The 24,210-nt window shown below is 39.6% G+C and overlaps 1 protein-coding gene across 6 annotated transcripts in view; it reads right to left on the reverse strand.

Annotated features, from left to right (window-relative positions):
- LOC132973514 (NACHT, LRR and PYD domains-containing protein 14-like) overlaps positions 1 to 21,143 on the reverse strand; it is an 85,116-nt gene extending 63,973 nt beyond the window's left edge. For 4 of the 6 annotated variants that reach the window (XM_061037014.1, XM_061037018.1, XM_061037015.1 and 1 more), the window contains exons 1-5: positions 21,001 to 21,142; positions 20,598 to 20,918; positions 16,878 to 17,095; positions 14,501 to 16,619; positions 10,629 to 10,802 (exon numbers count right to left, since the gene is read on the reverse strand). In XM_061037014.1, the coding sequence (XP_060892997.1) occupies positions 10,629 to 10,802; positions 14,501 to 16,619; positions 16,878 to 17,095; positions 20,598 to 20,918; positions 21,001 to 21,092 (2,924 nt within the window). In that variant the 5' untranslated portion in view covers positions 21,093 to 21,142. Of the gene's footprint in view, positions 1 to 2,471; positions 2,524 to 10,628; positions 10,803 to 14,500; positions 16,620 to 16,877; positions 17,096 to 20,597; positions 20,919 to 21,000 lie in introns of those variants that run through there. The other 2 variants (XM_061037020.1, XM_061037019.1) reach the window with 2 other exon arrangements.
- Positions 21,144 to 24,210: the final 3,067 nt, after the last annotated feature.

The raw sequence follows: 24,210 nt of genomic DNA on the forward strand, positions 1-24,210 counted from the left end.
ACATCTCTTCATGTGTGGTCTATCTACACCAGAGGATACATCTCTTCACAAGCTTCCAGCTTCAGGGGAAACACACATTTCAACCTGGTCTACCTCCAAGGCCTGTTTTAGGAGTTTTGACTCAATCAGTAACTATCTGGTTCGAGCACAGAGAGATTCTTTCCTATTATTGTCGTCAACGTCGGTGAACGCAACTGGACAGGAGTGCTACAGACAGCCACTGTTACCTGAAGAATAATACACCAAGGATCTATCAACTATCTCCCCCCCACGCTCTCTCTCATCCACACACACACACACACACACACACACACACACACACACACGTGCCATGCTGTTTGCTTGATAATGTCTGTTTGTTTAGATTAGTTTATGATAGTTATTTGTTTGATTAAGTTCATTGATTTTGGATTGATGTTGCTTTGTTTAAATAAATTCTGTTATAATTTAAGAGAGCAGTTGTTTGTGATTACTGGTGTATTTGCATTGTGATATAAGCTGGGTGCGAGGGCTTTGTGTACGGATTTCACGCCTTCAAGTTATTAAATATAGTTATTAATTATTAATAATATTAGTAATTAAATAACTAATTTGAGACTGATTTGAGTGATATTTTTGTTATATTTCCCTGATAACAGGGTGGTGCCCCAAGAGTTGATTAAACATAGTTTAATGATATTGTTATTTACATTATTAATAATTAAATATAATTATTAAAGAATATAACCAAAGTTGACTTGATACAACCCCAACACATGCATGCACACTTCAACTATGAATATGAGCGCATGTCATTGGCTGCTGTCACTTGTCATTAACACCACATAGAACAACCTTCTTACAATTGAGAGCATACACATTTCCCTTTATGTCAACACCCCCACTTGATCTCACATTGTTATAATAAACAACAAAAATAAACAGGGTTTTCCACCTTACTTTGTGTGTTTTTAACATGGTTAATCTCCAAACAAAATCTTGTCAAACTTTCTCAGCTTAAACTTTGTAGCTGGTTTGGTCATTACATCTGCCACCATCTGTTCTGTTGGGCAATAGTTCAAACTTATTTTTCCATCATTAACAGTTGACCTTACAAAATGATACTTTATGTCAACATGTTTACATCTCTGTCTGTTTACAGGATTCTTAGCCAATGCTATTGTTCCTTGGTTATCCTCATAAACCTTAGGAAGTACATACTGATGTCCATCAAGTCCCTGTAATAGTTGTATAAGATACAAACATTCTTGTGTAGTTGCAGCTAACGCCATATACTCTGCCTCACAAGTGGATAACCCAACAGTAGGTTGCTTTTTAGTTTTCCATGAAATCATAGGACCATTTTCGTTTAGACTCACACAGTAACCTGTTGTACTGCGTCTATCTCGAACATCAGCTGCCCAGTCTGCATCACTGAAGGCTTGTAGTCCAAGTTTCTCATTTTCACATTGTCTGTAACACAGCTCTTTCTCACTTGTGCTTTTCAAGTAGCTTAGTACATGTTTTATAGTAGTCCATTGTTCTTCTGTTGGTTCTGTAAAATGCTAAGACACTTCTGGTCTTGTACATGTAGTCAGATAAATAAGGCTCCCTACGGCCTCTCTGTATTTCTTGACATCACTCATCATTTCTGCATCATCAGTGTAGCTGAGTTTTTGTTCACAAGGTGTCTCTCTAGGTTTACAGTCTTGCATGTCAAACCTTTCAAGTATCTTTTTCACATATTTCTTCTGGGACATTTTCACACATTTTTCACTCTGTTCAAAATCAATACCAAGAAAATGTTTCAGTTTACCCAAGTCCTTCATCTTAAATCTGGCTGTGAACATGTCCTTCACATCTGTAAGAACATTTTCATCACTTGCAGCAATGATTAAATCATCCACCCATATTAAAATGATTACCTTCTCATTTTCAGTTTCTTTTGTGTAAACACAATGATCAGCAGGATTTTGGACAAAATTGTTTTCACTCAAATACTCATGTAGTGTCTTGTTCCAATTTCTGCCTGACTGTTTAAGTCCATACAGTGACTTTTCTAGCTTAAACATCAACTTCTCATTTGTGCTAGATTTCACCTCATAACCCTCTGGTTGTTCCATGTATATCTCATAGTCTATTGGTGCATGCAAGTAAGCAGTTTTAACATCCATTTGATGTAATATCAAGTTTTCCTGTGCAGCTTTTTGCATTAAGACTCTTGTACTAGTTAGGTTGGCAGTTGAGAAAAAGTCTCCTCATAGTCTACTCCCATCTTTTGACTATATCCTTTGGCTACATAACATGCCTTGTATGTGTGTTTAATTTAAGTCTAGTTTAAATGAGAGGGGAAAAGAAAGGCATAATCTCTTAAAGAAATAAGGTAAGCCGAACAATTGCCTGGTTTAAAGGGTTATAGATATCTGGACTCACGGCTTGAGAGGAACAGAGATAAAACTGTTGGTCTAGTATGGGAAGATTAACCCCTTGTGGGCTGAACCTCTCTACTAGTACGGGGCCCTTTCACTGTGAGAGGCTCTCCCCCTCAAAACAGAAAGAGAGTCAACATGAAACAAAGTTTGTTGACATCTCTTTATGGAGGTCACCTTTTCTGTGTTTAGTTAAAGTGCAATGTTCTAAAAGGTGGTTCAAAACGTTACTTATTGTTCAAAAGTGTCTTACTAAGAGCTTGTGGAGGTGTTGTTACAAAGATAATAGAACTATAACAGTTCATGAATACAAAACAAGAGGATATTAAAGTAATGTCTCTAAATGTTAATGGCTTAGGACAGTGGTTCTCAAACTATGGTACGTGTAACACCGACTCCCTGTGGTGGTACGCAAAAGAATCTCCACAATATTAAAAAAAACAAAAATGTTCAGCATAAAACGCCAATTTTTTATTTTTTTTGTCATACTCCTATCTTATCTGTCTTGTATCTATTGGGTTGTATTAATATCAAATGTGTTTTCCCCTCTAAATTAATCTAGTTTTTGCAACAAACATCTTTAATCTGCTCAATTTATGTTCGAGCACAGACAAAAACAACAACAGGAGTACGCCTCGCGTTTTGAAAAGTTCCACTCGATATTCCGTTATAGTTCAGTACTGAAACAACAGAAAGCAGCTGTAGGCCTACATTAACAGATATTCTGTTATTTATTGGAGTTCAGCACACAATCGGCAGCAAGCAGCTGTACATTAACTTTTTTAAAACGGAGCCAGGAGAAGCTTCAGTTTTGCTGCATGTACGGACAGTGGAACTTATCGCTCACCCTCTCTCTCTATCTCTCTCTCTCTCGCTCTGAAGCTGATGTGATTCTGCTCTCTTTTGTTGTCTTAACACTCTGCAAGATTCGAGAGGGATTTTTTTTTGGCAGTTTTGTTACGTTGAACGCAGAGACTTAAAATAAAGCGGCTCTGGTTGCACGGAGCCTGCAGAGCGCGCACCCGCTCCCTCTCGCTCTCTCAGGCACGCAGCAATTTTATGAATAAATGAAAAATTAAATAAGAACAGGTCGGAAGTATACTTGGGCCCAGGTATCCTCTATTAGTGGGAAACACTGGAGATGAAATATTCTAAAACAGGTTGTTGGTTTGTATTGTTCTGCACTTCTTTTGGAGTTTAAGGGCCAGTTTTAGCGCTAGCCCTTAGTAGGCCTACAGCACAGCGTGGCTGCCAGAAGTCAATAATAAATAATATTCTTTTTATGAATTAATTTGCCTCTTGCTTGAAATGTGTGTAAAAATAGGCCTACAGTGTATTTTAACATCTACCATAATGGTGGTACTTGGAGAGCCAAATATTTTCGGAGGTGGTACACAGTCTAAAAAGTTTGAGAACCACTGGCTTAGGAAACCCAGTCAAAAGAGCTAAAATTATGACCAAACTCACAAAGGAAAAGATGCAGATACATTTCCTTCAAGAGACTCACTTATCAAAATCAGAACATGAGAAATGAAAAAGATTTGGATTTAGAAACACTTTCTATAGTTCACACTTTAATACTCGCAAAAGAGGGGTAGCAATATTAAAATCCAATTTAATCAAGTTTGAATGCCAAAAAGAAATAAAGGATAAAGAGGGACGTTACATTATGGTTAAAGGAAGAATTGGGCAGACATTAATAACATTGGTGAACATATATGCCCCACCGGAGACTAATAAGGAATTTTTCAAATCCTTATTTGATATAATAGCAGTAGAAGCAGAAGGTATATGCATATGTGGAGCTGATCTCAATGTAATAATGGACTATGACATGGACACGACCAGTGTGAAGAGAAATAAGAAATCTACAACAAAGATGGTTAAAAATGCGTGGGAGGAAATGTTTTTTTTTATGTATGGAGAGACCTGCATCCTCAGCAAAGAGACTTCAGTCATTACTCATCAACGCATTCTGTCTACTCCAGGATTGACTATTTTTGTATGCAAAAAGAAAATAGAGATATAATACTAATACTAATAATAAGAATGTCAGATTGGAGTGGCAGATGTTTCTGATCATAGTGCAGTTTACCTAAAGATACTCCTGAATTGTAGACAGAGAAATACAATATGGAGGCTAAATGTGGGAATACTTAATATCAAATCAGTTGTCGAGCAAATCAGAGCTGAAATAAAGACTTACTTGGAGGAAAATAATAATGGTGAGACAAACCCAGCAATATTATGGGATATTAGTAATAAAGGGGAAATTGATCGCAACCTCAAGAAAGAGAGAGAAAAACAATACAACATATATGTAACCGAACTAAAACAATTAGAACAAAAGCATAAAGGAAAAACTGACCAAAAAATACAACAACGAATAAAAGAGCTGAGGAAAAAAATAGAGGATTTGCTTCATTTTGAAGCAGAGACAAAAGCAAGATATCTAAAACAAAGTTATTATGAAACAGGCCCAAAAGCTGTGAAATTATTAGCTAGACGATTACGAAGACAACAGGCCGAAATTACTGTCAATAAACTGCATGATCCAAAAACAAACCAATTAAAATACGAACCAGGAGAAATTGAAAAGATCTTCAGAGATTACTACAAGGATCTTCACACTCAACAATCTACCTCATATCAAAACGACATTAGAACATTCCTTGACTCCTTGGAGTTACCCTCAATAGGTACAACGCAGAATCAACACATAACAGAACAGATAACCACAGAGGAAATCCTGAAAACCATAGGAAGACTAAAACCAAATAAGGCACCTGGAAGTGATGGATTTCCATCCGAGTGGTACGAAAAATTGTCTCCATTATTACAAACTACTTTTAATTGGATCATGGCTGAAAACATTGTACCTCCCACCTGGAAGGAAGCAATAATCACAGTACTCCCCAAACCCCAAAAAGATAAGGACTACTGCCAAAACTACAGACCAATATGGATTTTAAATGTTGATTATAAGATGTATACCTCAATAATATCAAACAGACTCCAAGCATTTGTACCAGACCTGATAGATGAAGACCAGACAGGGTTTGTAGGGGGAAGACAGACACAAGACAATGTCAGAAGGACATTACACATCATACACAGAATACACAAAGAAAATGTACCTGTAGCTTTGATCAGCCTAGATGCTGAAAAAGCATTTGATAGAGTCAATTGGGAGTTTTTATATTTAACATTGGAGAGGTTTGGATTTAATGAAAAATCTATTCAATGCATTAAATCCATCTATAATGCCCCCACGGTGAGAGTAAAGGTTAACGGTTCTCTCTCTGATAGATTCCAACTTGAGAGAGGAACTAGACAGGGTTGCTGTCTTAGCCCGACTCTATTCGCTCTGTATATTGAACCGTTAGCCCAAATGATCAGGCAAGACAATTCAATAACCGGAATAGAATTTAATAAACAAAAACACATAATTAGTCTGTTTGCTGATGATGTCATGATCTACATAAAGGACCCTGTGAACACGTTTATGCAACTTATGGAAATTCTATAAAACTTCAGTTCGTACTCTGGGTACAAGATAAATGTACTTAAGACTTAAGTTCTCATGTTTAACTGCTCACCAAACCAAAAACTTAAAGTATTCAGAATAAACTGGGAAGCAAGATCACTAAAATACCTTGGTATAAATATAACCAACAACTTATCAAAACTATATCAAAGTAATTATGGACAGATAGACAGCAATATAAGGAAAGACATTGAAAGATGGTCCACCTATCCACTGGGGCTCCATGATAGGATAAGTGTGGTGAAAATGAACATATTACCACTTTTGATATATTTATTTCTATCTCTGCCTGTAAACATACCACAAGCTCAATTTATCAAATGGGATAAGCTTATATCACGATTTATTTGGGAGGGTAAAAAACCGAGGATCCGTTACACCACACTTCAGCTGTCTAAAGATAAAGGGGGAATGGCTCTTCTGAACTTAAAGGAATACTTTAAAGCAACACAATTACATCCACTCATGTATTGGTGTAATGCTGGTTATGTAGCTCAATGAAAAGATATTGAAATGTCTACATTTAAATACAAGTATTGGTGAAAGAGAGATACCTGTCCAGATGAGAGCGGAAGAACATTTAGCCCCATTAACATCATTTACACTGGACATATGGTACTCCACTGTTAAGCAGTTCAAATTAGGGAAGGATCTGGGATTATTAAAATGGATTGCTTTTGATGAGAAATTTAACCCCCTAAAGTTGGATCCTACATTTAAAAACTGGACAAATAACAGCCATATGTACAGTTATTAAGAAGGGTCAGATGAGAAGTTTTCAAGAACTTAAAAATACATATGATCTAACAAATCAGGATTTCTTCAGATATCTGTAAATGAGAGACTATTATATTAAAAACATTAAGAAAAATGAGGACGAAATACATCCTATCATTAAGTTACTTACACAAGCATACAGTACTGTAGTTAAAAAAGCTGTGTCTAACCTGTACTGTTGTTTAATGGAATCAAAAAATGATTCAACACTGTATGTCAAGGTCAAATGGGAAAGAGAGCTGAATGAGGAGATCCCAGAAGAAATGTGGTCTGGAATGTTGAAAAGTACACAAACCACGACACAATCACAGATATGGAGAGAATTCATTTGGAAAAATCTAATTCGGTACTTCATTACACCCAAGATTAAAAGTAAACAAATGAATATTCAACAGCCACGCTGGAGACTATGCAACAACATGGATCCAAACCATACACATATTTTCTGGTATTGCATCAAGATCAAACCTTTCTGGGATGATATACATTCAGCTCTGTGCAAAGTGCTGGGTTATGAAATCCCTCGATCATGTCTTGTTTTATACCTGGGACACTTGGAAGGATCTGTGCATGCAGGAGACCAATGCTTGGTCAAGATTCTACTCGCAGCAGCAAAGAAAACCATTACTAAGAACTGACTAAAGACTGACACTCCAAACCACAGACAGTGGCTGTCAATCATACATGATATCCTTGTGATGGAAAAAATAACCTACAAGTTGAAAATTAAAGAAGATCAGTTCGACAAAGGCTGGGGAAAAATGTTTAACATATATAAACAAAACAGGAACATAAGCATCATACACAACAAATTATGTGTAGAAAAATGTAATCCTCATCCAACCAACAGGCTCAAGTATCTGTGACACTCGTTTGTTCTGTTGTTTGTTTTTCAGGTCATATGTTTAATATCGATCAAGATATTAATGTTGTTTAATGTTAAAAGAAAAATTAAAGAAAAAAAGAAAAAAGAAAAGAAAAAAAGACAAATAAAGGTACTTGCATGTTAAAGCATAAAATGTAAAAGTACATTAAGCAGAGGGGTTAACTCTGTCATTGCAAACTGCATGTTGGCACATGGAAATATTTAAATGTACCACATTACAGAAGAAAACATCAATAATTATGTTTTAATATTGCTGTTCAAGGTTATAGAAACTTTGACAGGTTATTCTACCTGCCCTGGGATCAGTGCATTAGAGAGAGAGAGAGAGAGAGAGACTTTAGATCTGTGTGTCAGGCCACAGCACAGTTTGCACTCGTTAAGGTTCATCACAGATTAAACCTGCTCACATGAATATGTTGTCACAAACACACAGAGTGTCTTTGATGCAAACAGTCATCTTCAGGTATTTCACTGTCAGACATCAAATGTTTCCAAACCAACAGACTTGAATTGATCCTTCAGCGTTGATCACTGCAGTCTGATCAGCTCCGTGTGGAGTTCAACTTCTTCAACTATGTAAACTCAGTTAAACCACTTTTGATATGAGTCTGGCAGTCCGTTCTTCTACGTGTCCGCAATATCGTAATCTAACTCTGTCACTGACTTTTTATGCGCCTTGAATCTGTGCCATCTCCATGCGCAAATCAAGGAAGCATTTTACAGGGGTGCAAACTCATCAGGGATGAAAAAGGTGACATGGATCCAAACATCCTAGGGGGGTCCGGGGGCATGCCCCCCCCGGGATCTTTTTTTTTAATATCAGCTTTAAATTGTGAATTTACAGAAGACTTTAGCATTCAGACCTACTGAAGAAGCGGTGGAAACAATAAGAAAAACACAATTGCTTGTCGATATCTATGTTCTAACTTTTTGATAAAGCTTCAGTGAAACATGAAGAACCCTTGCTCCCAACCTTCAGTCCCTTTTTATAAATGGGATGAATTTGCAGAACAGGGCTTACCATGTTCCACTAAGGGGTGACGTGAAGGGCAGTCACTATGCAAGTAGCTCTCAGAGCAGAGTCTGAGAGAGCATCATAATGCAGTCATCAAGTATGACAATATTTTCACATATCTTCTATAATTAAATATGTAACATTATCAATATATTAACCTGATGTTTTGCTCCTGCTGGTTTTCATTAAGTTTATATTCCCTCTGGCCTACCTTACCTTATTACATGTGTTGACACTGTCACATTAATGTTGCCTGAGATAATAACAAACCAGAAAGCTGTATGAAGTTACGCATTTCTCTCAACATCTTTACCTATGGCTACCAAACGTTATGATCAGACAGCATGTTTAACAGAAAGGCTGGCTTGCTAGCCAGACTTCGAATCTTTCCACAGTGTTTTCACGGAAAACATAACGTTATGTAAATTAGCCATGCGCTGCACTTTGCGACTCATTGAATCAGGTTTCATGCTTCTTGCGGTCGGGGCGCGGCGATATTGCGCAATCGCGGTCGGCGCGAGAATGGTCCGCGGAGGGTCTGAGCGCCCAGCCGCGCACCGCGCCGACCGCAACATACTATTTACAGTCTATACGTTGCCATGATTGGCTACAGGGCCCGGAAGTACTTTCTTCGGGGCGTGTTGAGCAATGAGAGCGCTCTGACCGCAGTCAGTATGAAACGACTCGACGTTTGCAGGGACCGTGCTCGCCGCGTCATAGACCCCCCAACCCTCTCCAAATATTTTTATTGCAGATCTAAATAAATCACACAAATGACCTATTTGGGATCGAAAACGGCGAATTTCGCCGAAAGCTGACAAGTTTGCACCCCTGATTTTAGCGCTGCTCCTCAGTTAAACCAGCAGACATCTGTATGATCGGACAGCCTGTGCGTGATATTGTTTTTGTATAAGAATGAAATGTTCAGTAATAGTTATATTTTTACGGTCTGATTAAAGCTGGTGATAAAGGCGCAACAGCAGGCTACTGCATTTAGAAGTGATGTCACGCTGAAACTTTTAGGTGATCAACACGTTCACCTCTGGGTGACCTAAAAATGAACCATCTGTAAATAAAATCAGTGAATATTCATTTTAATTTACTGTTTTTACAATAACCAGAGGTAAAATAAGTCTATCATCAGGCTCAACGCCGGTGTCCACAAACTACACTGGATGTGAGCCTGTTTGCTGATGTGATGTATTACCAGCGTAATGCAGGAGCAGCTCGTGCACTCGGCCACTCGTCTTTTTTATGATACTCCCTGCTGAGAAAATAGTTCACAAAGTGCCCCGTTTCATTAATTTTCGTATCATGATATCAACCTTTACGTTGCTCATTATAGGTTTTAATACAATTCGGGGAAAATAAGTATTACAAATATTTAATTTATAAAAAATCTCAAAATATTTTTCAATACATTTCCTCCTTCTTCCCAAAACGTCTCACAGGCCAGATGAAACCTGCTGGTGGGCCCGCGGGCCGTATGTTTGACATCCCTGCCCTGAGATAAGAGTAAGGGAAAAAAAAAAAGACGTCTGCAAAAGTGAACAAAGTAAACATCTGTAATATTTATTCTAGTTATAGAGAAGACATTCAATCAAAGAGTCTTCAATTTAAACTTTCCTTTGACAGTTTCAGAATCTCACAGTGTCACAAACATCTCAGACAAAACAAGTGTTTGACTTTATTTTTACATCTGATGGTTAAAATTGGAATGATTGTTTTTCTTTGTTTAATTATTCATAATTTATCTAAAAATCAGCTGTTCAGGTGGTAAAGAGTGAAATATACAACAAGTTATTTTTTATATATATTTAGGTTTAAAATGTAAGGCTTTAAATTGCTACCACTCTGTGGATAAAACCACAGAAGAAGAAAATGGACTTCAGCATTAAGATCCTCAGTGTGGATCATTTGATTATCAGCCTGAAGTCTACAGTTTAGTTTCACATCATATGAATCTGAACAGAGAAATTAAACCTGTTGTCTTACCTCAGAGTCTCCAGTCTACAGTTTGGACTCTTCAGTCCAGAACACAGCAGCTTCACTCCTGAATCCTGCAGATTGTTTCTGCTCAGGTCCAGCTCTCTCAGATGGGAGGGGTTGGACTTCAGAGCTGAGGCCACGACTTCACAGTGAGTCTCTGACAGTCCACAGTCTGAAAACCTGTCATGACATTAATGGTACATAATATGTTATTTAAAGGAATGTCTTAATGTTTTGACGAATTGTGTTTTTCACATCAGAGGTTCAGCTGATCTGAACTCACTTTTGTTAACAAACATTTCCATCACTTGTAAACGTGTGTGTGTGTGTGTGTACTATATCATCAGTGTGTCTAACGCAGGGCAGTTTAACAGAGTCTGTGTTGAGATGTTCACAGACTACAGCAGGCTGTGAGATGACGTCGCTATCGTTAAGTTAGCTGCAGACACGGTGACAGTGAACGGAAAAAGTGACCAGATCACGTTTGTTCCCAACACACGGCCGTATGGATCAAAGATCCACTGTGTTCTGTTGCACTAAAAGTAAAAATGTGTGTGTGTGTGTGTGTGTGTGTGTGTTTGTCTCTGTGTGTGTCTCTGTGTGTGTCTGTGTGTGTGTGTGTCTGTGTGTGTGTGTGTGTGTGTGTGTGTGTGTGTGTGTGTTTGTCTCTGTGTGTGTGTGTGTGTGTGTGTGTGTGTGTGTGTGTGTGTGTGTGTGTGTGTGTGTGTTTGTCTCTGTGTGTGTGTGTGTGTCTGCGTGTGTCTCTGTGTGTGTGTGTCTGTGTGTGTGTCTCTGTGTGTATGTCTGTGTGTCTCTGTGTGTGTCTCTGTGTTTGTCTCTGTGTGTATGTGTGTGTGTGTGTGTGTGTGTGTGTCTGTGTGTGTGTGTGTCTGCGTGTGTCTCTGTGTGTATGTGTGTGTGTGTGTGTGTCTCTGTGTGTATGTGTGTGTGTGTCTGCGTGTGTCTCTGTGTGTTTGTGTGTGTGTGTGTGTGTGTGTGTGTCTGTGTGTGTGTCTGTGTTTGTCTCTGTGTGTGTGTCTGCGTGTGTCTCTGTGTGTGTCTCTGTGTGTGTGTCTGTGTGTGTGTATGTCTCTGTGTGTGTCTCTGTGTGTGTGTGTGTGTGTGTGTCTGCGTGTGTCTCTGTGTGTGTGTCTGTGTGTGTGTATGTCTCTGTGTGTGTCTGTGTGTGTGTGTGTGTGTCTGTGTGTGTGTGTGTGTGTGTCTGTGTGTGTGTATGTCTCTGTGTGTGTCTGTGTGTGTGTGTGTGTGTGTGTGTGTGTTTGTCTCTGTGTGTGTGTCTGCGTGTGTGTCTCTGTGTGTGTCTCTGTGTGTGTGTCTGTGTGTGTGTATGTCTCTGTGTGTGTGTGTGTGTGTGTGTGTGTGTGTGTGTGTGTGTGTGTGTGTGTGTCTCTGTGTGTGTGTGTGCTCTGTTGTGTCAACAAACAACATAAATTGAGTCCCCAGTCTGCTGACACGACTTCCTTGAACAAAAATAAAGGTGAGCATAATACTTTTAATTTTCCGCTGAACATAATACCTTACTAACACTATTAACTGTACTGGAACAAAGGTGTGTAAAACAAAAACAAAATGTATTATTTTGTCCGGTTTACTTTTTTATCCACCCGGCCACCTTCTGTCTGTAACGTGATGTAAGGTATTACTGTTGGTAACTTCAGTAATCATGTCACTTTTACTAAACAGTTATCTGGTTAATGGTGTTACTTTAAGTTCTTCTACTGTCAGTGTTGCTCCCCCGACCTGGCCTAGTGCTGCCAGAGCAGAAGTTTCTGTATGTAAAGACAAAGAAGCAACACAGTTTAGCTGTGTTCAGCTCGGCTGCAGGATTTATTTATTTATTAAATATATACAATTTTAACCTGAGTAGCTGTGGTTTTTACTTACTCAAATTAGCATACTCAGCCTCAAATATCACACATTCACACACAGCTGTCTCTATTTCAAGTCAACAAGAAACATATACACAAATAAGAACATGACATGTTTACATTAGCTCTGATTTCTGAATCATTAGCAAAACAAACCCCTTTAATGTGTCTCAGCATTTCCACATGCTCCGTAATCTTATTACTTACTAGCAACAGGTGAGCTAGCCTAGCATGCTTAACATCTACTTTTCATGCCTAAATGTAAAAATACTCAACTACAACCGTTATACTTTACCCACCTGTATGTAAATACAAAGAAGCAACACAGTTTAGAACTTGCCTCTTTGGGGTATTATGCTCCTCACAAGTGCTATGCGTCCTCTAGTGACCTCATTGAGGATTGCAATAACATAGTAACAAGTTCAGTGCACTGGAATTCGGCTCTAAACAGCTATTTTAGACACATAAACATAAAAAGATATATTGGGGTCTCTTTTTAACTCAATACATTTGTTCTGACTGTCCCAATGACTTTTAACAGTTTTCAAATCTTGTAATCCATTTTTAACTTTTTGATAACCTTTGTTTTTAGCTTTAGACGATACACATTTTAATGAATTATATACACGTTTTTTTAACCCTTTACATCAGCATAAAGTGAGGACAGAAAAACTAATCAAATGTCCCTTTCCACGCACGCTAACACAACTCTTCAGACTTTAATCTCGTGACGTTGGCTCGAGTCCATGAAAGAGGAAAACAAAAATGTCCGAGCGGTTTAAATCAAGACAAGACGTCTCCCTCTCTCTCTCTCTTCCTCTCTCTCTCTCTTTCTCTTCCTCTCTCTCTCTCTTATCTCTCTTTCTCTTCTTCTCTCTCCCTCTGTCTCTCTCTCTCTCTCTCTCCCTCTCGCTCTCTCTCTCTCTCTCTATGTGAGATCATATTACTGCATGTCACTGTCTGTAAATCTCGGTTACTAACAACATCATTTCCTGGGAACTCCTGAGCTCCCCCCCCCTGTTCCCTATCCCTCTTCCTGCATCTTATCCCATCTCCCCCTTTCCTTTCTTCAAGCCAGGTCCAGTCTTGGCACGAGGGCTGTTTCATCATGAGCCTGGGATCCTGCTGAAGATTTCTGACTGTTAAAAGGAAGTTTTTTCTTACCACTGTAAATGTTGCTGCTTTGCTAAAGTGCTCATGATGGATCTTTAGGTCTTTGTAATATTGAAATAAGTAAGGTCTTTTTACCTGCTCTTTTGTAATATTAAATAAGAGTAAAGTCTTTGACCTGCTTTTTGTAAAGCGTCTTGAGATGACACTTGTTATGAACTGGCGCTATACAAATAAAGATTGATTGATTGATATGAGGCATATTTGTGAGGTCAGAGCTAAAATGAGATGTTTCCTCATTTCACACAGATGTTTTTTGCTAGATTTGACAAATTGCATCATCTAAATCAGCTGGTTCTCCTTTTTCATTTGACTGAAAACTGAAATGTTAACAAAGGGGCAAAGTTACATTGGGTTTAGGTACCAGTGCAGTTTCCTGTGAGTCCATCTGAACATTATGTGGGGTGAAGTGACTCAACGTGCGATCACCGCTGAGATCTTGTTTTTACCGCGGTTATTCATTTTTGCGGTTACCGCGACAGCCCTAGTTGTTATGATAATAATATTTATTGTAACAATAATAACTATTGTTATTACTGACACTAATAGGATGATACAAGAAAAATAGTAAATGTCGGGATTATTATGAAACAAATGACCTGAGACCTTGAAGTTGGTAAACACTAGATCTAAAAAAAGACATATTTCACTCACAGCATTTAAAGCAGCTCAAGAAAACTTATAACAAAATACAAGTGACTGAAGAGTTTGTTAATATTTCAGATAAACACTGTTTTCAAAAACCTAGATATTGTATAGTATATATTTGAAGAACTAAACAGCTTATTTTTAATCATATTTAATCACATCTGGACTTACTTTGCCTTCCTGCAGTTCCTCACAGCTGGAATCACTCTCACTCGTCCTTGGATTGATGTCTTGTACTTCTTCAGGTCCAACTTATCCAGAACCTCGTCTGACATCTGCAGCATGTAGGCCAGAGCAGAGCAGTGGATCTCAGAGAGTTCCTCTAATCTGTTCCCTGACTTCAGGAACTCTTGGATCTCCTGATGGACTGAGAGGTCGTTCATCTCCGTCAGACAGTGGAAGATGTTGATGCTTCTGTCAGGAGAGATATCATCACTGTTCATCTCCTTCAGGTTGTTGATGACTCTCTGGATCATTTCTGGACTGTTGTCTCTCTGACCCAGCAGGACTCCTAAGAGTCTCTGGTTGGACTCCAGAGAGAGGCCATGAAGGAAGCGAACAAACATGTCCAGGTGACCATTTTTACTTTTCAGGGATTTCTCCATGGCACTCCTCAGGAAGACATCCAGGGATAAGTCATCACTTTCAGGAGTTTGAAAAATGATGTTGATGTTTTTAAGGAAAGCCATCACTACACCTGTGTTCCTGTTTGTCAAACAGTGGAACATGTAGACTGCAGCCAGGAACTCCTGAACGCTCAGATGAACAAAGCAGTAGACTGTTTTCTGGAAGATCACACACTCTGTTTTGAAGATCTCTGTACAAACTCCTGAGTACACCGAGGCCTCTGTGACATCAAGACCACAACGCTCCAGGTCTTCTTTGTAGAACATGATGTTTCCATCCTCCAGATGTTCAAACGCCAGCCTCCCCAGCTTCAGAAGAACTTCCCCGTCAGATTTGGTGAGTTCCTCAGTTTCTGAGGACTCATATGATGTTCCATACTTGTTCTTCTTCCTCTTTGTCTGAACCAGCAGGAAGTGTGAGTACATGTCAGTCAGGGTCTTGGGCAGCTCTCCTTTCTGCTCTGTGCTCATCATGTGCTCCAGAACTGTGGCAGTGATCCAGCAGAAGACCGGGATCAGACACATGATGTGGAGGCTCCTGGATGTCTTGATGTGTGAGATGATTCTGCTGGACAGATCTTCATCATCACTGAACCTCTTCCTGAAGTACTCATCCTTCTGGGCGTCAGTGAAGCCTCGTACTTCTGTTACCCTGTCAACACATGAAGGAGGGATCTGATTGGCTGCTGCAGGTCGAGAAGTTATCCAGATGAGAGCTGAGGGGAGCAGATTCCCCTTGATGAGGTTTGTCAACAGTGTGTTTAACGGTGATTTCTTTGTGACACTAGACACAACCTCCATGTTTTTGAAGTTCAACCACGGTCTGCTTTCATCCAGGCCGTCAAAGATGAACAACAGTTTACAGACAGCGAGCGTCTCTGCTGTTGTGACCTTCTGTAATGTTGGATGGAAAACACGGAGCAGCTCAAGAAGACTGTACTCCTCATCTCTGATCAAGTTCAGCTCCCTGAATGAAAGCAGGATCACCAGACTGAGGTCTTGGTTCTCTGAGCCCTCTGCCCAGTCCAGAGTGAACTTCTGCACTGAGAAGGTTTTTCCAACACCAGCGACCCCGTTTGTCAGAACCACTCTGATGGGTTTCTGTTGGTCGGGTTGAGCTTCTGTCTTTTGTTTCTGTTGGTCGGGTTGAGCTTCTGTCTTTTGTTTCTGTTGGTCGGGTTGAGCTTCTGTCTTTTGGTTCTGTTGGTCGGGTTGAGCTTCTGTCTTTTGGTTCTGTTGGTCAGGTTGAGTTTCTGTCTTTTGGTTCTGTTGGTCGGGTTGAGCTTCTGTCTTTTGTTTCTGTTGGTCGGGTTGAGCTTCTGTCTTGTGGTTCTGTTGGTCGGGTTGAGCTTCTGTCTTTTGCTTCTGTTGGTCGGGTTGAGCTTCTGTCTTGTGGTTCTGTTGGTCGGGTAAGGCTTTAAAGATGTCCTGACACTTGATTGGAGTCTCATGGAGGGTCTTCTTTTTAGAGTCTGTCTCAAGCTGTCTCACCTCATGTTGGGTGTTCACCTCTTCACTCTGTCCCTCTGTGATGTAGAGCTCAGTGTAGATCCTGTTGAGGAGGGTTCTACTTCCTGTTTCATCACTTCCTTCAGTCACATGTTCACATCTCTTCCTCAGACTGATCTTAAGTTCATCTGTAACCTCCTGCAGACCTCTATCTGCTGAAAGAGAAGAAACATATCCTGAGACTGGATTTATAAAATGATCAAATACACAATTTTCATTATTACACATTAAGCAAACTGCATGACACAAAAACATCCGTGTAATAAATGTGTGCTGCTACAAGAGAAATAAAATATACTGAATATAAACTGACAACAAGAATCAGATAAAATGTAAATGTTTCATTTAACTATATATCAATGAAAATACTAACTGCTTTGTCTTGTTTTTAGACACAATGACTTCAGTCTTACTTATTACAGTGCTGGACTTACTGGATATCTGCAGTCCTTGTTCTCCACACTGGGGACAGGAGGACTCTCCTGATGAAGTGGACTGGTCCCAGTATGAGGTGAGACACTGTCTACAGAACCAGTGTCCACAGCTGGTAGAAACTGGATCTCTTAGGACGTCCTGACACAAAGCACAGCTGGACAGCTGCTCCTCCACAGAAACAGACCCCTTTGTTATTCTGTGGAGATAAGGGAAATCATAAAGCTGTGAAAACTGAGACTGACATTTAGAAACCAGTGGTGGACTGAATCAAATAGAGCCACAAAAAGCAGAGTTTTAAAAAGGTGTGCCATGTCCTCCGCAGTGAGCATGTTTCAGAAGTCTGTCTGTGTAACCAGAGAGTCTACCATCTGAGTCCAATAACTGACCTACAAGTGTGATGTTATTTACAACCAGTTTTCAAAAAACAGGGATTCATTTTTGTAGAGAATGTCCTTATTGTTCCAGATGTAATATCTGTGTGGAGAGAAGTTATGTTTCAAGATGAAAGACCAAGTCAAGAGTATCTGTTTATGGAAGTTGGATAGTTTGATCAGGATTTTACTGATATTATAGTTGCACAGTAATAAAATTCCAGGCAACCAACTTTAGAAAAAACATAATTAGGAATCATATTCCATAGAGATGTTGGGTTATTTAAAAATGTCTCAGCCTGTTCACTTTGAATGTTAAGAGCTGTGAAGTCTAAAAAGTTCAAGCCCCCACATTGACTTGTGTTTATTGTCACGTTCTTTTTAACATAATGTATTTTGTTTTTCCACAGAAAGTTAAACAACATATAATCAAATCTTTTGGTTACATTTTAGTCAACATCTAAAGATAGAGCCGGATTAGTGAGTGTGGAAATGCCCTCAGCTTTTGAGAGCAAGGTCCTTCGTCTCAGAGATAAATCTCTTTGTAAACAAGAGTTTTATCAACAATAGGATTCAAATTTAAGGTGCACCTTATATTTTGCTCCTTGGTGATAACTACTCTCAGGTATGTGACCTGGTGATTCACTGGATTATTACAAATATGGGGAACATTACAATCTTTAACAGCCATAAGTTCAAATGTTTAATATTTAGGTTGAGACCTGAGACCTTTGAAAAGTTATTAATCAGCTCTATAGAGAGCTGCACACTGAGCATGTGCAGGAGCCGTGTCATGACCTACACACTGAGCATGTGCAGGAGCTGTGTCATGACCTGCACACTGAGCATGTGCAGGAGCTGTGTCATGACCTGCACACTGAGCATGTGCAGGAGCCGTGTCATGACCTGCACACTGAGCATGTGCAGGAGCCATGTCATGACCTGCACACTGAGCATGTGCAGGAGCCGTGTCATGACCTGCACACTGAGCATGTGCAGGAGCCGTGTCGTGACCTGCACACTGAGCATGTGCAGGAGTAAAAAAAACAACATAAAATACTAAATATAAGTTGCACTGTTATGAGATGAGTTGTGTTTTTGAAGGTCTCTCAGAGAGAAAATAAAGTTTACACTCTCTTCCTGCGTGACAGTTTTTATTGTGTTCAGCGAAGTCCAAAACCTGCAGTTACTGTTCAGCTCTGTCACCCTTTTAGTCTGTTTTCTCTTTGTGGAGTCTGCTCTCCTACCAGCTACAGTACGGTAGTCGAGCTCTCAGCCTGCAGGGAAAGTTGTGAAGCAGAGACCCCTAGCTTGCGAGCTCTCTGCCCGACTCCGCTTGTTTCTCTTTAACTTTAATAAAGGACTCTTTCAATCAAAAGAGCGTTCAACAAGGTTTATTTATGGAACAATATCCTACAGTTTTCTGTAAATTAATTATTATGACCTCTTGAGGGAAAAGTTTTGAAAAAGTAGCGCAGCCAGACTGGTCTGTGTCGCTGTCTTTCCCAGAACAGCGTGCAATCAGCTCTTAATACACTGAGGGCCTGATTTACTAAGGTCCCAAGTAAAGAGGACTAAATTGCGTGTTCACTCTAAAAAAATGATTTTCGGGTGATCTACTCAGAAAATGTGCGTGAATGACACCAGGTGCAAACCTTGTGGAGGCGGTACTATTTAAGTTAGGCTTTTGTGTCTTCGACTGGTTGACGTCATGGAAAGTTTGGATAGAAAGCAAGACGACTGCAAGCGCAAAATAGGTATCAGTGGAAGAGGTAAATGAACGTACAGTATTTTTGAGTTCTATCAGATAAAACTGAATATTACAAAAAGAAAATTTGGCTTATAAGAAGACCTGGGCATTAAACAGGGCCTCTCTTTTCTTCATCTTTTGAAGATGAATTGTCATACATTGTGCAGGAGGTGTGAGCTGTGTCAGGCGTGACACTCGGCACATTGTTGAGCACCAGACAGCTGGCCAGCGCTCTGTCTGATCGGACAGAAATGCTCTGGAAAGAGGTATCGAAGACGGGGGTACAAGCAGTGGTGAGGTCCCCCCATCCAAGCGTAGCAGCAGCGGGCTGTGTAGGGAGGAGACGAGCGCACTATGGAGAGGAGCGCACGAGCTGGAGGAGAGACGCACAGCCCGAGAAAAAATAAATCCAAGTTTAAAATAAAATGTTGTTGAGAAGAGGGAAATAGGAAGAAATAAACATCAATGTTGAAATTCTTTAGAATGCAGAGGCTGTGAATGTTCAGTTTTGTTTAAATAGGCAACAATATAGTTTAATCATGGTGTTTCCTGCTGTCATTCTAAACATATTAACATGTGTGGGGAATAACGTGATCTGTGTGCCTTCTTTGATTGTGCCTATGTCTCCTCCTAACTTCAATAACAGCAGTCTGTTGTGTGTAACACTGGTCTCCTGGGTTAGCACGTTCTTTTCAAAGGTGTTAAATTCAGACACCGTCACAATCACCTCAGTTTTTCTCTGCTTGGTAAATCACAATGTGTGTACTAACTTAACTTGTTTACATTTTCTCCTTTCTAGGACAGAAACGCCCCATATTGAATATTCATTAAGTCAAACGTACTAAATGGACAATGTGTGTTGTTTTGCTCATATGAAAGATTAAATCCTCACAGCGCACCGTTGGTAGATCAGTTAACACATTTTTAGCTGGTGGTATCAAGTTTGCACACGTTTTAAGACACACAAACCTTTAGTAAATCAGGCCCAATGAACGGGGATGGTTTTTTAATCGCGTCCGGTCGCACCCAGTGATGGTGACTTCTGCACCCGCGGTAATGATGGCTCATGTGTCAACATGTTATACTGGTATATTAGATGCACCTTTGTATAAGACCCAGCCAACTTTTAAAATGAAAAAAAAACAGGTATTAAAAGTGCATCTTACACTGGATGTTACTGTACTTCAGTAAAAAAAAAAGATCTCATTGTGTAGTCATGATAAAAAAATAAAAAAAGACAAACAAAGAGTGGACACAACAGAAAAAATGATTCAAAGAAAACGATCACAGCAGATCTCACTAAACTTCAGGATCAGTTTAAAAGACTTCTTCCTGCAGAATCACAGAGAAGACGATGAGATACACAACCAAAGAGTCAATACTGAAATCATATTATCTTATCTATAAACATATAATACATATATATAATCCTTAGTATGTTGTTATGAGTTCAGTGACTTTCTCTGTATGATCACTGTGTGCAGGTTGATGATTAAAAACAAGAAAATCAACACATTATGGTGTTCAGGACTCTTTTTTTAGCTTGACAGTTTGGTGATTAAAAAAAGTTCTCTTACTGTGGATCTGAGGGTCCTGGTTCATTACTGAAGGCTGGAGGAAAACCTTTAGACTGGTCACTCTTCATAGAGAGACAGCTGGACAGAGGAGACTCTGCTCTGTCCTCCTCTTTGTCTCCTCGATCACTCATCTTCTGATCTGAGGGTCCTGGTTCATTACTGAAGTGTGGAGGAAAACCTTTAGACTGGTCACTCTTCATAGAGAGACAGCTGGACAGAGGAGACTTTGCTCTGTTCTCCTCTTTGCCCCCTTGATTACCCATCTTCTGATCTCCAGATTGATCAGAGGACAATAAAAGACGTTCATGCAGGTAAAACAACCTGAGGACAAAATAACAAACAGGTGAGACACCAGCAGGAAAAATGTGAAAGACAGAAATGGTCACTCTCCACATCTCATTACCTGATGTGATCCTTAATTAGATTTTCTCTTCCTTCCTGTCTGCCTAAGTACCTGATGCAGCACCTCAGTGCAGTTTGTTTTGATCCTAACATGATTTGTCCGTCTGATCTGCCCTGAATAATGCCAATAACAAGACATTGAGTCTGAAACTTTAAACATTAAACTAACATGTTAGTATTTAACAGCAACCATGACCTTTAGGACATTTGTACAACTAGAACTGTATAAAACAGGGTTGGAAATCAGCACTCGTCACATACGGGTGTCTTTTTGCAGTGGCGGGTGAATTTGCTCAACCTACCAACCACAGTGGCAGAGCGAGGGTCACAATGGTGCTCTATATGCTGGAATGGCTTTGCTTGGTGTAACATGATTAACAGAGCACAGACTAGCATCTCTTTAACAGCGGGTCAACCAGCTTCAGGTGTGTTTAAACTGACGCCTCTCTGTCTCAAGTCCAACATGATGAAAAGAAGCGCGCTGTGGCGTTGATTTGGGCTCAAAGGAGCAGCTGTAAATACTATAACTTCAGACATTTGTCTTGGGCTCAAAGTGCTGCACACATTCAGCGGCCTCACAGTAGAATCCATAAAAACAATAGAAAAACACATCGACATGTCAACAGAAAAGTAGAGACCCATGTATAAAACACAACATATACTGCACATTACCCATATAGAGAAAAAGATATCAAAATATAAAAGCATGTAAGAACATCATGACGCCATGATGTTTCTGCTGTAAATGTCCAATGATGAAACGGTGGAACAGACAGTGGGTTATCTTAGAATTTATTGGGCCGAGGTCAGACAACAGCAACAGAACACAAATGGCTGACAAACTTTTCATGTTAACGGTCCTGTTATATTCTGTTAGCTGGTACAGCCTACAAATTCTTTTACCATTTGGGAACACTTCTAAAAGGCTAGAGAGGTGACATTACCTTCACTTGAAACTGTCAGATATCTACATTGAAGTCATTTAAACTCACAACATACACTCGGCTCCTCTCCAAAAATAGATCTGCTGCTATGAGAGTCTTACACAAACTGTTACATCCACACAGACCTAAACCAATGACCCTTAGATGGTCGACAGATTTAAAATGATATATCCACAAAATGATTAAAGTGAATGATTATGTGAAAATAAATACTAACAGGCACAACCCGTACAGCAGGCTTAGATTTAAACTGAACAGAGATTACAGTACCACGCTGACATCCAGCTGAAATACAAAACTAATGTAGTTCAGCTTCCTGGGCGGTGGTCCTTACTGTGGTCCTTTTATGTCTTTATTGGAGATTCAGAAAGCAGGTAGAGAGAGAATGGGGAATGAGATGTGGGAAAGAACTACAGGTTGGATTAATTGGGCGTGCGCAATAACCACTTGGATACCAACGCCCCCTGAAGTGATCCTTAATGTGACTCTGCCTCTCTTCCCGTCTCCTTTAGTACCTGATCCAACACATCAGTGCAGCTTGTTTGTATCTTCATCTTATTTGTCCGTCTGATGTGACTCCCTGCTTGGTGTTTGACCCTGGTCTAGTTTTAGGATTTAATATAAATGTCTTTCAATTATCCTTCCTGTGTCTCTTCAATCCTGCACTGAATAATGACAATAACAAGGTCTTGAACCTCAAACCTCAACCATTAAAGCAAAAAGTTAATATTTAACAGAAATCATGACCTTTGGACCAACAGTTTTATATCTAGAGGGATATAAAACAAAGTCCTTCATGCCTGTAGGGATCAAACCCTGTCATTAAACCGACCTTTGCTCAGATAGATGTTTTATTGAGGCTGTATTTAGTGATTACATTTTATTAGGATGCATTATTTTTTAATATCTTATATAGAGATGTTGGGTTATTTAAAAATGTCTCAGCCTGTTCACTTTGAATGTTAAGAGCTGTGAAGTCTAAAAAGTTCAAACCCCCACATTGACTCGTGTTTATTGTCACGTTCTTTTTAACATAATGTATTTTGTTTTTCCACAGAAAGTTAAACAACATATACCGTAAAATCCGGTGTATAAGAGGCAATTTTAATACCTGTGTAATAATAATGCCTCTCTTTTCTTCATCTTTTGAAGATGAATTGTCATACATTGTGCAGGAGGTGTGAGCTGTGTCAGGCGCGACACTCGGCACATTGTTGAGCACCAGACAGCTGGCCAGCGCTGTGTCTGATCGGACATAAATGCTCTGGAAAGAGGTATCGAAGACGGGGGTACAAGCAGTGGTGAGGTCCCCCCATCCAAGCATAGCAGCAGCGGGCTGTAGAGGGAGGAGACGAGCGCACTATGGAGAGGAGCGCACGAGATGGGGGAGAGACGCACAGCCCGAGAAAAAAGAAATCCCAAGTTTAAAATAAAATGTTGGTGAGAAGAGGGAAATAGGAAGAAATAAACATCAATGTTGAAATTCTTTAGAATGCAGAGGCTGTGAATGTTCAGTTTTGTTTAAATAGGCAACAATATAGTTTAATCATGGTGTTTCCTGCTGTCATTCTAAACTTATTAACATGTGTGAGGAATAACATGATCTGTATACCTTCTTTGATTGTGCCTATGTCTCCTCCTAACTTCAATAACAGCAGTCTGTTGTGTGTAACACTGGTCTCCTGGGTTAGCACGTTCTTTTCAAAGGTGTTAAATTCAGACACCGTCACAATCACCTCAGTTTTTGTCAGGCTTGGTAAATCACAATGCGTGTACTAACTTAACTTATTTGCATTTTCTCCTTTCTAGGGCAGAAACGCCCCATATTGAATATTCATTAAGTCAAACGTACTAAATGGACAATGTGTGTTGTTTTGCTCATATGAAAGATTCAATCCTCACAGCGCACCGTTAGTAGATCAGTTAACACATTTTTAGCTGGTGGTATCAAGTTTGCACACGTTTTAAGACACACAAACCTTTAGTAAATCAGGCCCAATGAACGGGGATGGTTTTTTAATCGCATCCGGTCGCACACAGTGATGGTGACTTCTGCACCCGCGGTAATGATGGCTCATGTGTCAACATGTTATACTGGTATATTAGATGCACCTTTGTATAAGACCCAGCCAACTTTTAAAATGAAAAAAAAACAGGTATTAAAAGTGCATCTTACACCGGATTTTACGGTACTTCAGTAAAAAAAAAAGATCTCATTGTGTAGTCATGATAAAAAAATAAAAAAAGACAAACAAAGAGTGGACACA

The sequence above is a fragment of the Labrus mixtus genome, chromosome 4 (genome assembly GCF_963584025.1).
Source record: "Labrus mixtus chromosome 4, fLabMix1.1, whole genome shotgun sequence".
Taxonomy (NCBI): Eukaryota; Metazoa; Chordata; class Actinopteri; order Labriformes; family Labridae; genus Labrus; species Labrus mixtus.